The sequence below is a fragment of the Colletotrichum paranaense genome (genome assembly GCF_030867605.1).
Source record: "Colletotrichum paranaense strain IMI 384185 chromosome Unknown Scaffold_20.1, whole genome shotgun sequence".
Classification (NCBI taxonomy): Eukaryota; Fungi; Ascomycota; class Sordariomycetes; order Glomerellales; family Glomerellaceae; genus Colletotrichum; species Colletotrichum paranaense.
The window spans coordinates 25,726-39,055 of record NW_026848978.1 but is presented as its reverse complement, the minus strand read 5'-3'; the positions used below and the strand labels follow the sequence as shown (position 1 = coordinate 39,055).

Genomic DNA, 13,330 nt, shown 5'->3' with positions numbered 1-13,330 from the left:
TGAAAAGGAAGCAGAAGAAATAGAACGATCGAGGTGATATCCGCTGAACGCCTCTCTCTCCCTTTCTCACCACTCGAACCCAAGGAAGACAAGAACGCCCACGTTTCGTGTTGTTTCCTATCGTCAATCTCAAGGATCGCGATGGTGCGGGATCGTTGGTTTTGCTTGCTTACACATAACATGATTCTTGTGTCTTTTACCCAGTCCGCCTCACCAAATCCTCCTCATGGCTTCATGCCCCAGTGGTCTGAGTCTCCCTTTGACGTTCCAATGAACCCAGTCCAAAGTCCTGTCCCTAGGCGACCTTAATCTCCAGCCCAAAAAGACTCGTAGCTCCGTCGGAGAATTTGCATTCCAATCGACCCTTTCTTCCCGCTAGTGACTGTTTCGGTTGTTCGTCTTTCCCTCCCCTCGAATTTCCCCTTGCAACGTGAGTGTGAATCCCGCCCCCACGTGCAATCGGGATCGATCCTCCAAGCTTGACGAGCGGGAAGTACGACAAACCTCCCGTGTAACACGATTCTATTGAGGCTGAATAGAGTGTATCAAGGGGCATATTGAATGTTTTAACAGAAATCGCGATTCCTCCCCCGCCATCGTCATCATCGCGATGGGGGGCGCAATAGTTGATGTGATGTGATCTGTCCTCGATAATCGCAACGCGTGTTGGCATTTCTCCCGCCCCGCGCCATGCCTCACTCGACAATACCCACGAGCCCCATACCATTGCCTCATTCTCCAGATTCCAAAATCGTTTTACGTAAGCGTCCAAGACGCACACGCCGCGCCGCCGCCGCCGCCGCCGCGGGGCTGCCAAATCAGCCCACATATCAAGGGAAAAGTCCGGGTCTCATGACAGCGGACCTTGCCGTGAAGTAGGCCACAAACCATAGTTCTGTCACAGGGCGGGCGCTTTTCCCAATGTTCCAGCAATGTAAGACAGACAGCCCAAACAACCGAAAAAAGAAGAAAACAGCGAAAAACAGCTTAATGGGCCGATCTGGCCAAAGGCTGAGAAAGGCAACAAGCGTAAAAGAAAAAGGGTGGAATAACACGCCGTCGTAAAAAGGCCGAAATGTACAGAGTAGAGAGAGAGACGTTATCTTCAGGCACCAGCTTCGGGAGGGACCTCCTTGCCCTTGATCACGGCGTCGGCCGCCGCGAGTTGGTCCACGCCGCCGCCGCCTGCTGTCAGGCCAGCGGACGACCGCCGCGTCACGATCCACCACGTCAGCGTCAGGACCGTGAGCCATGCGGCGACCCAGGTGATGACCACGCGCGGCGAGCGGCGGCGTCGCGGTGCGTAAGGGGAGAAGTTGATGCTCGGCATCGCGTGCAAGGGGGCGCCGGTGCCGTGCCGTGGACGAGGTCCGTAAATGTGAGATGTTATGTGTTTGGATTTGAGACTGTAGCCCCCTTTGTTTGGTCGTGAATGACGAACGCTTGGAATTGATGACCGCGGCTATCGGTTGGTACAAATAGCAGATTGTTTTATGAAATAGCCGGTATACGTAGATAATACGATGAGATCAATTGATGATTCGACGTTGTAACCTAGGTGAGGTTGTGAGTAGTAGTCTTGATGAACCAGCATTCGAGCCTTGAGTGACAGTGAGTGGGTCATTTGACGCGAGACATGTCAAGCACTGTCTCGCGCACCGTGTCTATGTGCTGGAATATACATGACAGAATGGGCAGCGGTTCGCCCCTGAGATTCGATTTACTCTCTGTATCAATCGCTCAATATCGATTGAATGTTTCCAGAAATAATATCGGAGCTGAAGAAGTAATAAACGCGTCGGGAATCAAGTGCAGGGACGATGTCCGCGTTGGCCATCCCTAGCACTCGGAAGGACGGTTTAAGGGATTGTTCAGGATTCAGATCAATTTTATGGTCGTTGACCAGAGGAGACTCGAGTGAATAGTTGGGGCCTATTATAGGAACTATACCATTACCTGGGCCCTTGAGAGGTCTCTCAATGCTTTATTGTGATGGAGGGAGACATGGACAAGATATCTACATGTATCTGAACTTGGCAGCCCATAGCACCATCAATGGTTTACATTCAACAAGTATCCGTAGACCCCTTCGAATGTGTGGAAACCGGATTTATGTAATCGAAATTTCGAGAGATGTTAATTGACCATATTGAGTGTATTCACATAGCCATGTGGCTGTTCTATGCATTGTACTGATATACAAGTTACGACTTGTGTTTTCTTGCCGCTTTGCGCACAAGGCGCCGACAGCCGCCCCCCAAACCAATTGATAAACCAATCAACGCCATATTCAAGTCCAAAGCCAATCATCGTTTACAAACGAATGCTTGCACCTATTCCCTGGCCCTCGTACCAGACCGTATCCTTCCAATTCCCAATCCGTACAGTGACATTCGCACTTGCATCAAGGGTTAGGGAACCTCCAATCGCTCTCTTCACGGCATCATAGCCCACTGATCCTGCAGACCAGTCAACAGGCAGCCTGGGCGTTACAGACATTCCCGGCGGCGCGGCAAAGGGTAGGCCATAGACAATACGGCCGACCGGCTCTGTGTGATTATACAACGCTGTAGCGTTGATCCAATCAACATAAATGGTGTTGTACCGTAGCGGAGACACTAGGGTAAACGTCGCTGTAGAGGAAAGCACGTGGAAAGTCGCATCTCTAATGAAGTGTCCCTTCTTGTCGCCTTCTCCGGGAAGGTCCAACTTCGGAGCGGCAATGCTGATATTCAGCTTTGATAGGCCCTCGCCAATGAGAGGGGCAGTCGGAATTGTGCCTCGATGAGTCTTGACGTCTATGGTGACATTGCGTCCGGAGAGATATTCTGATATCATATCACTGGCAATCTTGCGGCCAGCTTCGCCCTCGGCGGTTGGGTCCCAATTTGCTTTCACAAGCAAATTTGTGTTGTTGCCCTTGTCGACTGTCAGATTCTCGGCAGTAGCACTGCCAAGCACGAAACCGTCCCTCACAATATGTATGTTGATATATGGTATGGAGGCTGTGTACGGTGTCGGATTTGTGATGTTGACCAACGCCTCAAGCGTCATTGCTGAGGAAGAGGTACTGATAATCTTCACGTCTCCCACTTGTGGGTGAATGCTGCCAAAGGTGTCGCCAGGGAGAGCTGCACCAGTGTAAGCCTTCATGCTCGCTCAGTTCCCCTTAGTGAGCAGGGACATAAGAAATCAACCCACGATAAGACAAACAGTGCCGGACTTAGTACGGACGTTTTACCGGGATTTTGCCCTCAGCAGGGACATCCTTCAAGACCAAGTTTCCAAGAGCCGTATTAACTCGAATGTCGACACTGGCCTTGACGTCCAGTAGGACCTGCTTTCCGCCGAAGAGAAGTCTCTGCATAACGTCCGTCAAGACATCGCCATCGGTGATATTGAGGGGAGCATCAATGACCCGGGACGTGATTCTCAGGAGAGGCTCGTGTTTCTCGTCGCCAGCCTCTTTTGTTGAGTTAGCGGACTGCCACTTGTCGAGGTTGAGTTCCCCGAGTTTCTTGTTCTGATACATGACGTCTGCCGTGGCTCTCAAATCCGTGACATTAATGTCAAAGTTCATCTCTTTCGGAAGACCCGCGAGAACCTCAACCGTACCCGAAACCTTTGGCGATCCATCAGGGTCATCCGGGTCCGCCATAGGATCGGGCAATTGAAAGTTCACATCGGTGAGCGAGAAGCTCTTGATGAGGTTGTCAAAACCCTGACCCGGGAAGGGAACAGGAACAGTGATCTCGGACAGAATTTCGCCGACCCAGTCTGGGGTGTCTGAACCGGGCATTTTGCGACCACGAACGTAGACAGTAGCGGCCTCGCCGTGCATGTACTGATCCAAGAATTTGTCCAGAGGTGATGACTTCGAGTTAGGGCAAACTCTTGTCAGTGACTTTGGGAGCTCTCGGATGATACCAGAGACGTTGACAGTGACATCGGTTCGTGGCTTGATTGAGAGGGGCTTGGTTGTGGCGTCGGCAAGAAGAATGTAGGGGTCAAAAGAATTGCAGTTGGGAACCAGAACTTCAAAGCCAAGTTCCGGTACATCTAAGCTGACGGGAAACTCGTTGTAGGCGGTGATGGCTACGTCGGCGCCGACAGCTGTTCGCTGGCCGTCCGAGTCTGGCAGGTCTCGGAAGTTGAGGCGGGAAATATTATACTGCGGCAACGTTGGGATTTGGTTCGCTAAATGAGGCATCAGTATTGAGCTTGAAGGAACATGTTGTGATTGAAGCATAGTGATATTTAAAGCAGAACTTTTTCTCCAAAGTACAGGGAAGCAAAGGAGCGGTAGAGTGATTGACCTTCAAATACCAAGACCTCGCTCACTGAATGAGTGCCGAGTGGGAGGATTCCGGACTTGAGTGGAATGTTGGCCTTTCCAAGCACCTTTAGCTGGTCGAGCTTTCCATCTAGCCATTCGTTGGCAATCTTTCGGTACGCTTCGGCGTCACCGGGTGACAGTTCGGCGATGAAATCGATCGCGGTAGTTTGGCCATCGACGATACTAATGGTGAGTGGCGGCACAACAGCAGTGCCGAGCAAAGCGTCGTCGTATTCTGGCAAGAACACGCCAACCTTTGTCTGTTCTGTTCCCAATTGCCTCACAATCCAAGTTGCCAATTTTCCAATCCTTCGAGATGTCGTGTCCTGGACCCTAGAGCCATCAAGCTTGAAGTTGGCCTGAACACGTGCCCGCACACCATCCGTCGTGATTGATTCTAGGGCTAGATTCGTCGGCTCGACGACGGCAGCCTGCTTCGCATACTCTTGAACTGCCGAGGGTACGAAGAAGCAACCGGCCATGATACCAAATACCAACAATATCAATACCGTGATGGATATCACTGACGCCCATCGTACAGAACTCTTAGTGGTCGTGCTCGGTGGGTTCGAAGCGAGGGAGGCGGCGCGAGACCTCTCTGGGTCATCTTGCTCGCCATCGTATCGGGGCGTCGCAGAAGAGCTGGACAACAGAGGCGCCGATTCGGACAATGAGGAGTCATCTTCGGCCCTGCCTTTGCCCTTGCCCGCCAGGAGCGGCGATCTTTCTTCGTCTTCAGCCATTGCGTGTAGAGTACTCTCGTGATCACAGTTTGTGGTGTGTCGTTGTCGGATCAGAGCGCAAGAAAGTCCGTCATCGCCGGTCGAGATGACAAACAGTAATGAAACCACGAAAAGTCGTACAAAAGGAAATCATGCAGAGAGGAAGTGTACGGGGTTCCGATCTTGCCCAGACAACCCAGATAGTCGGGATTCGTAATGGTGATGATGTCAAGTAACTTGGTTCATCCCAGGACGGGCAGTGCAGTTGAAGAGGCCGGGGTGGAGGTCAGCTGAAACCAATGAGACGAGATCTGGTCACCAGGGCGGACTTTCCACTCAGCGCCCATGTGGATGGCTGGGGATGATCTTCCCTCCCACGCCTCAATTGCCCTCCAGTGCCTGGCCGGGTGGGCACGGGCCATTCCTTCCTTCTCAGGCACACATGCACCACCTGTGCACCCTCAGCCTGCACTGTTGCAGTTGCAGCAGTAAATCACTGCCCACCGGTGACTGCCCGGACTAAGGCCAACTTATGTTATTGGCGAGTTCCGGTTCCGGCGCCTTCGACAGATTGGTTTGGGCTCACGCAGCAACAAATGCCATTAGGAAAGGTACCTTATCTAGGTACACAGTGTCAATTTCTCGCCTCTGTAATCCTTATCGTGCTATCCTTCCATTATGACCTTGCATACGCCCTGTAACGCCCTGTGATTTACAGGCAAAGGGTGACTCTGAAATTTTCGGTGTAAAGCGGTGAGGAGTTCGTTGAGTTTGCAGCCCGCAGGAGACTTTGTGGAGGTCCCGGCCGTTGTGGTCTCTCACTGAAGCTATCCATCCAATCCAATCGTGACTCAATCAACTCTTAATACTCATCAATTGAGCACCACTTCGACTCACTAGCCATTTTTTTCTTACTGATTACAACTTTAGATCCAAGTTTCATTCATTGGCCCTCAATTGACTTGACTCTGCCTTCACCAAGCGGTCTACGACTTCTCACATTTCAGACATTAAAGCTCGACACACCAAGTCGCCCACCATGAAGCAAACAGCTTTCCGAGTCACTCGTCAAGCTCTCAACGGCGCTCAGAGCCGCGCATACTCACAATCGACCGGCCCGCGCCATCTCATGTCCATTGCGGACTTGAGCCCGGCCGAGTTCGCTACCCTCGTCCGCAACGCCGCCTCAAACAAAACCGCAGTCAAGTCCGGCAATGTGCCCCAGGCGCTCGCATCGAGCTTGACCGGCAAGACCGTTGCCATGATGTTCAGCAAGCGCAGTACCCGTACTCGCGTGTCGACGGAAGCTGCCGTGGCTCTCATGGGTGGTCATCCCATGTTCTTGGGCAAGGATGACATTCAGCTCGGGGTACGTTGACTGAAGCTCACATGAGATGGAGTGCACTCAAGTAACAGGCTGTCTAGGTCAACGAGTCTCTGTATGACACGTCCAAGGTCATCTCTTCCATGACCTCCTGCATGGTCGCCCGTGTCGGTCCGCACTCTGATGTCGCCGGGCTGGCCAAGGACTCTAGCGTCCCCGTCATCAACGCGCTCTCCGACGACTACCATCCTCTGCAGATTATTGCCGACTTCCTGACTATCCACGAGGCATTCCCTGCTTCTGCCACCTCAGACAAGGCCGATCTGGGCCTGAAAGGAATGAAGGTCGCGTGGATCGGAGACTCCAACAATGTCCTCTTTGATCTGGCCATCGGCTGCGTCAAGATGGGCGTCGATATCTCCGTGGCCTCGCCTACTGGCTACAGCATTCCCGAGGCCATGAAGGCCGTCATTAACTCTGCTGCCAAGGGCGTTGCCTCTCCCGGTAAGCTCACAGAGACAAGCGTCCCTGAGGAGGCCTGCAAAAACGCCGACATCCTGGTGACCGATACGTGGGTTTCCATGGGCCAGGAGACCGAGACCCAGAAGCGCCTCAAGGCCTTTGCCGGCTTCCAGATCACCAACGACCTGGCCAAGCGAGGCGGTGCTAAGGAGGGCTGGAAGTTTATGCACTGCCTGCCTCGTCACCCCGAGGAGGTAGCCGATGAGGTCTTTTACAGCCCTCGTTCCTTGGTCTTCCCCGAGGCCGAGAACCGTCTCTGGGCTGCTGTTTGTAAGTTCAATTCGCATATCTCTCGGCAGACTTCACGACGCTAACGACTGAACAGCTGCCCTCGAGGGCTTCGTTGTGAACAAGGGCAAGATCTAAATGGGATATGTGTCGGCGTTTAAAAGGCTCACAGCTACAACAAAAGGCGAGGCGTTTCTTTCTTTGGCAAACAAATGGTACAGATTGTATAGCAACTTGGTAGCATTGAAAAAGATGGCAATACCCCTTTTTACCAACGCCGGATATTCTTTAATACAAAATAGCTTAACCAGGGGGAAGCTGGCTAGCGTCGACAACCTCATCCGCTTCCTTAATAATCGTCTCCTCGTTGGGTCCGTACAATGGGGAACGGGGCAGGGCCATCAGACCAGTGCGGGCAGACTCGAGAATACCAAAGGGTCCGATGAGCTTCAGGAAGGAGTCGATTCTGGACGGCTTGGCGGAGCTGCGCGATTGTCAGTAAATGCTTTTTTTTCCGGCTTCCGTCGGCTGAGGAGTAGAGTAGACTTACACTTCCACAATGCAGCTGTTGGTGCTGATATCCAGGACCTTTCCTCCGAACTGGTGGGCGAAGTAGGTGATGGACTTGAGATGCTCGTGCTTGTGGCGCAATGCCTGACTGACAGCCAACTTGCTGGGGTGGAAGTCCTTGGCGACATCCTCCAGAGTCTGCTGCTGCTCGCCCTCGAGCGCATGCTCCTCGACGTCGACAGCCGTCATCTCACGGTGGTGAGCGAGCAGCTCCTCAAAGTACTCGGGTCCAAGAATGTTGATCTTGGCCAGCAAAAGCTCGCGCTGAACCAGGGCGGCGTTGGTGTAGTCCAAGACGGCCCAGACGGGGACGAGATCCTCCAATTGGCGTCTGGCCTGCTCGACAACACCATCCTGTCCGGTCAGGACGATGGTCATGCGCGAGAGGTCATCGACCTCGGTGCTGCACACGACGAGGGAGTCAATGTTGAAGCCGCGGGCGGCGAGAATGCCGGAGACGCGGGACAAGACGCCGGGCTCGTTCTGGACCAGGCAGTTGAGGATGTGACGCTTCGGGGGTTGCGACGACGGGGAGGGCATGTCGTAGAGGATGTTAGAGACAGCCGCCTGGGCGGACCAGGCGGGCGGGCTGTCGCTGACGGGCAGAGGCGCCGAGCGACGTCGAAGAGCCTTGTAGGCGATGGCAGAGGTCGAGCTGGTGGTTGAGCTCCATCGTGCGGCGGCAGAGAGCGATGTCGCTTGAGCCGGGGCGGCGGCGGCCCGCCAGAGCGAGGTCGAAAGGAGGCGACGAGACGCCATCTTTCCAGGTTCAAATTCGCGAGAACAAGCCAATTGCTCTCTTTTTGGACCAGAGGAAAGAGGAAATCTCAAGAGAGCCTTGGAGTAGTGTGAGCTTCCGAGGTTCAATGGCTTGGGGGAGATAAGGAAGAAGCACCCTGACTCACCGTCTGTGTCAGTTCCCACTGGGAAAATTTGAGGAGATTGGGGGACGATTTCTTCGGAGGCAAGTCGGAGGCGCGGAAGCAGGGGAGCTGGCTGTTCGCAGGGGTAGAGGGGCACGGATCAGCTACTGACAAGGGTTTTTCACCGGGAGAGTGGACTCCCTACTGACACTGCATCGCGGGGTCGGCTTGGAGGGTGCGGGGTTACATCCGGCACTGTGTCACTTGCTGACCTGTAGCAGCATTTCCAAAGTAATCACCATGTTTTTATGATAGAGAAAGGTAGGATTGGGATGAGAGAAGCATACACTATTGATCCTACAGTACTGGACCTTTTGTAGTCAGTAGCCAACACAGGTTCAAGTGAGGATATCTCAGACACATGGATAGCTTGAAAAGAAAGGTTTCGGGTACTGGATTGTTTTGTCACTAGCCAACCGCTCAAATCGCATCTGGCCGTCAATCTGAGTTCAAAGACTTATTGCTTACTCTCAGTATCATGCAAAGTAGACCTATCTCGGTACCTCACCTTGAGTCAGTGACCTGGAACCGAGAGACTTTGCAACAAAAGCTAGTCTACAGTTCAACTACTTCTACGCAGTAGTTGCAGGAGAGATCATATACCTAAGTACTTCGTGTTTGCAACTGTGTTGTCATCTTTCATTTGCGAATTGATTGTTGTTAGCAAGACAATATCCGAACTGCAGATAGGCATTTGGTTCAGGACGTCTTAAACTCCCGTCGAAACACTCAAATGACCGTAAGCTTTGAGACCCACAGATTCCATGCCAAGGTCACTGAGCCAAAGAATATCAGACCAGGAAAAACATCAATTGTGAGCTGTCGCTTGAAGAGGAATAGGTAGAGCATCAAGTGTGAGGATGGTCCCGTTGGCCGCATTCTTCCATTCCTGCCGATAATCGCTCCGATGCTACCATGTGGCTGGTGCAGACTAAAAACAGCAGCTACGTCTGACACCTGAGGCGCTAAATCCGTGACGGCCAGGCCCATCGACGCCCATGGGAACGACCGTCGACAGAATCGTCTTGCCGCACGGGCCAAGCCACTTTATTTTGGCCCGTCCGTCTCTCCAAGGCTCCACCTCCAAAGAGCTTCATACCTCGTAAATTTTACTATCCCAATCTTTTACTTCCCACATATCGATCGCCAGGCGCTTGCGCATTACCCAAACGCACGCCGAACGCGAAAACCGACAACGAGCGACTATAGTTTCAACATCACTGCATCCCAGACGTCGCAATGGACGACACCGAGCGACGCTCCGCCAAGCGCTCGCGATTCGACCAAACCGAACCTGAGCCTCGCAAGGCTTCGAGATTCGACCGCCGCTCTAGATCGCCGCCTGGAAGACGTTCAGAGTCGGCAAGAGAACGTAGCCCTCTGCCCAATGACCAGGCGACAGAACCGAAGAAGTCGCCGGTAGATGCCGCTGCTGCGGCTGGTAGGGATTGCGCCTCGCTTTGGCTGTAGAATCAATGGCTAACAGACTCATAGCTGCCGCGGCCGCGCGAATCAACGCGCAACTTCAAGCGAAGAAGGGCATTCAGCATGTCGACGTTCCCCCTATCAAGACCGCCACTTCTCCTACAGGTGGTGCCCAATCGCCCGATCCGGCCAACACGATCAATGGAGAGATGTACATCGCCGACGGCGACTTCATCAAAGACATTGAAGTCAACGACCTTCGTAATAGATACCTCTTGACCAAGGGGTCGACTCAGAAGATGGTAAATACTCCTGTGCAAAACCACTGATCATACTTCCTTCCCAGGCCTCATCTCGAGCGCATTCCGCTTTCCTACATATAAACAGATTTGTGTCGAGATCATCCTGCTTACTTGGCACGATAGCTCGCACAGATCACCCCTCTTTGGCACCTGCTGACTCCATTTGCTTGATTTAGATCAAAGAAGAAACTGGTGCTGGTACGATACACCTCCCACTTTTACGTCTAATTAGGAACAAAGGTTGACTTTGCAAGATGTTACTACCCGAGGAAACTACTATCCCGACAAGAGCATGGCGACTGCGGCGGTATGTCAACTTCGAAAACCATGGTATAGTAACACGCACTGACTCTCTCCTCAGAATCCGCCTTTGTACTTGCATGTCACAAGTACATCCAAGACTGGACTTGAGCAGGCCGTGGCAAAGATTGAGGAACTTATGAAACAGGAACTTCCCGCGCTGGTAGATGAGCGTCGTTTCCGTCGACGTGACCAGGAGCAGGTTGAGAGGGACGAATATGGCCGAGTATGTATGCAAATCAGTCTCGAAAATTTGTGTCTAACATATTGCAGCGCAAATGGCCCGAGGAGAAGATCCCTATCGGTTTGGAGTCCGTCCCCGGATTCAACCTCCGCGCTCAAGTTGTTGGCCACGGCGGTGCCTACGTCAAGCACATCCAGCAGGAGACTCAGTGTCGCGTCCAGATCAAAGGACGTGGTTCCGGGTATCTGGAGGCAGCCACCAATCACGAGAGTGACGAGGACATGTATCTTCACGTCGCGTAAGTGCATTGTCGCCTTGCCGACATTAACGCATAGGTACTGACTCTGAATAGCGGACCTGACCCTAAGATGGTTGAGAAGGCCAAGGAGCTTTGCGAGGATCTGATTGCAAATGTCAAAGAGCAGTACGAAGAGTTCAAGAGCAGACCTCCTCGTAGTTATGGTGACCGTGGGGGCTATGGCGACCGCTCGCGGGGGCACGATGGCGGCCATGGCGGATATGGAGGCCACGGTCACGGTGGTGATCGCGGCGACCGCGGCGGCTATAACTCCGGATACGGAGGCCACGGCGGCCATGGTGGTCACGGTGGTCACGGCGGCGGCGGCGGCGGCTATGGCGGCCACAACGCTGGGCAATCAGCAAGCCCTGCTCCTGCCGGCGGTTCTAACAGCCCTGCCGCTGGAGCCGACTACGCCGCTCAGTACGCACAGTACTACGGCAGTCAGGATCCTTACGCTGCCTATGGCGGATATGCCGCTTACGTTCAAATGTACCAGCAGTACTATGCTGCCGCACAAGCACAGCAGCAAGGCTCACCCGCGCCCCCGGGAGCAGCGGCATCCCCTCCACCCCCGCCTCCCAGCGAGGCTGCTCCTCCTCCACCTCCTCCGAGCTCTGCTCCCCCTCCCCCTCCCTCAGGCGCGCCTCCAGGCACTGGAGGAGGCTACGGTGCTGTAAGTACCATTACTTCAACGTTGACTGAGAAACTTTGCTAACACAGAGAATAGGTACCGCCCCCTCCTGGCCTTTAGAGAGAGACTTCAGGAAAGAAGAACGGGTCTAAGGTATTGATGATAGTCAAAATTGCAAAGCCACGAAGTGGTGGGGAGAATCATCAGAGGCGCATCACTGTAGTATGTGAGCGGCTTTGTGCAGGGGATGGTCATTTGAACGTTAAAGGAGGTACAGATGAAGTTGTATATGACTCAACAGACATAGTAATATTACCACAAAGCAACACATGACGTCTGTGTACATTTAATCCTGTCAGGGCTTCGTGATATCAGTCCTGCCGAACTATTCCTTTACTCGTCAGCGCATTAGCTGATGGTGTCACTGACTTGCCACGGCATAGCGGAGATACATATGTAATATTCTGCTTCTACTTTTCCTGCTATGATAAGCTTTGTATCGTTTCTCTTGGGAGGAGCAATGAGGAGGTAATCTTGCTTTCGAGACTCAATCTAGCAAAAGGCGATGCAGGAAAGTGTCATATTTAACTTCGACAAAAAACATCTCAGACTGCTTAGAAAACAACCCAGAAAAGAAAAGGGAAAGGAAGGAAGGGCTGGTGATAACTTACTCGATACTTCACGCCACTATCCGGAATCGAACAGCGCGCCCCTCCGACCACCACTGGTTTCATTGGGGTATTTCATTTAATCTCGACTTTGCGTCAGAGTCGAACCCACTCGGCCAGTTGACCGCGGGGTGGTGGTGACAGGAACGACGTTGGGAAGGGATGTATACCCTCAGTCTCCGCGAAGTTGGTAAGGTACTTAGGTTGAGGAAGGAGGGATGTAGCGGGAGGAAGGAGCGATGCAGGCGCACACCACTTGATACATGAACTACGGCATGCAGCGAAAGTAGTCCTACGAACCCAAGCTAAAAGACGTTTCAAGTGACCAGCTTCGCTAACGACGTGATGGTAGAATTGACATCTCCCATTACGTCCAGAACTGGGGTGTGGTCAGGCCACACGGGCTGGTAAAAGGAACGACTGTAACTGAAGGCACCCGATGAGGTAATCTCTCTGAGCTGAAAGAAATCATTTCAGGATTCTCTTCGAACCAAGGACTATCATCCTGTTAGAAGGCAGTCTCTCCGACTATAGTTGTTGGCATGAAGTGGACAACACTTCAAGTCAATTTTAAATCTCTCAAAGGGAAAAGGTGGGAAGGACTTGTTGTCAGACTTGTTATCTCCTGAGCACTGCACCAAAAGCTATCCTCCCATACGTCTCGGTCTGATTGACCGCTCTAGGCTACCCTCTTATCCAGCCACATGTGTCCCAGTATGTGGTCTGAGTAGCACGGAACATTGCGGAAACCCTCGACCATTCGAGAGCATCTGGCCTAGTTGGCGTATCCCGCATGCCTCTGGCATTCTTGCAAGGTGTAGTACCCGCATGCCCAAGATTTCCTGGGCGGAGGTCTAATATCATATCTCTTGTGCTGGCAGAGGCTATTACAAC

At 52.8% G+C, this 13,330-nt stretch overlaps 5 protein-coding genes across 5 annotated transcripts; 2 read left to right on the top strand and 3 right to left on the bottom strand.

The window, feature by feature from the left end:
* Positions 1 to 1,105: 1,105 nt before the first annotated feature.
* Positions 1,106 to 1,330, bottom strand: CPAR01_15518 (uncharacterized protein; the record flags this gene model as incomplete). The annotated part of the gene is made up of 1 exon (XM_060499766.1): positions 1,106 to 1,330. One exon carries the CDS (start codon positions 1,328 to 1,330, stop codon positions 1,106 to 1,108), a length of 225 nt encoding a protein of 74 aa, XP_060341342.1.
* A 983-nt stretch (positions 1,331 to 2,313) lies between these two features.
* Positions 2,314 to 5,079, bottom strand: CPAR01_15517 (uncharacterized protein; the record flags this gene model as incomplete). Its single annotated transcript, XM_060499765.1, has 3 exons — positions 2,314 to 3,131; positions 3,235 to 4,197; positions 4,317 to 5,079. The coding sequence occupies 3 exons, from the start codon at positions 5,077 to 5,079 to the stop codon at positions 2,314 to 2,316; spliced, it is 2,544 nt and encodes an 847-aa protein (XP_060341341.1).
* Positions 5,080 to 6,097: 1,018 nt separating this feature from the next.
* Positions 6,098 to 7,270, top strand: CPAR01_15516 (ornithine carbamoyltransferase; the record flags this gene model as incomplete). The annotated part of the gene is made up of 3 exons (XM_060499764.1): positions 6,098 to 6,427; positions 6,484 to 7,174; positions 7,230 to 7,270. The coding sequence occupies 3 exons, from the start codon at positions 6,098 to 6,100 to the stop codon at positions 7,268 to 7,270; spliced, it is 1,062 nt and encodes a 353-aa protein (XP_060341340.1).
* Positions 7,271 to 7,435: 165 nt separating this feature from the next.
* On the bottom strand, positions 7,436 to 8,461 carry CPAR01_15515 (acetolactate synthase; the record flags this gene model as incomplete). Its single annotated transcript, XM_060499763.1, has 2 exons — positions 7,436 to 7,616; positions 7,683 to 8,461. 2 exons carry the CDS (start codon positions 8,459 to 8,461, stop codon positions 7,436 to 7,438), a joined length of 960 nt encoding a protein of 319 aa, XP_060341339.1.
* Positions 8,462 to 9,864: 1,403 nt separating this feature from the next.
* Positions 9,865 to 11,888, top strand: CPAR01_15514 (KH domain-containing protein; the record flags this gene model as incomplete). The annotated part of the gene is made up of 8 exons (XM_060499762.1): positions 9,865 to 10,066; positions 10,120 to 10,352; positions 10,529 to 10,550; positions 10,607 to 10,659; positions 10,714 to 10,878; positions 10,926 to 11,134; positions 11,189 to 11,810; positions 11,865 to 11,888. The coding sequence occupies 8 exons, from the start codon at positions 9,865 to 9,867 to the stop codon at positions 11,886 to 11,888; spliced, it is 1,530 nt and encodes a 509-aa protein (XP_060341338.1).
* Between the last annotated feature and the right edge of the window lie 1,442 nt (positions 11,889 to 13,330).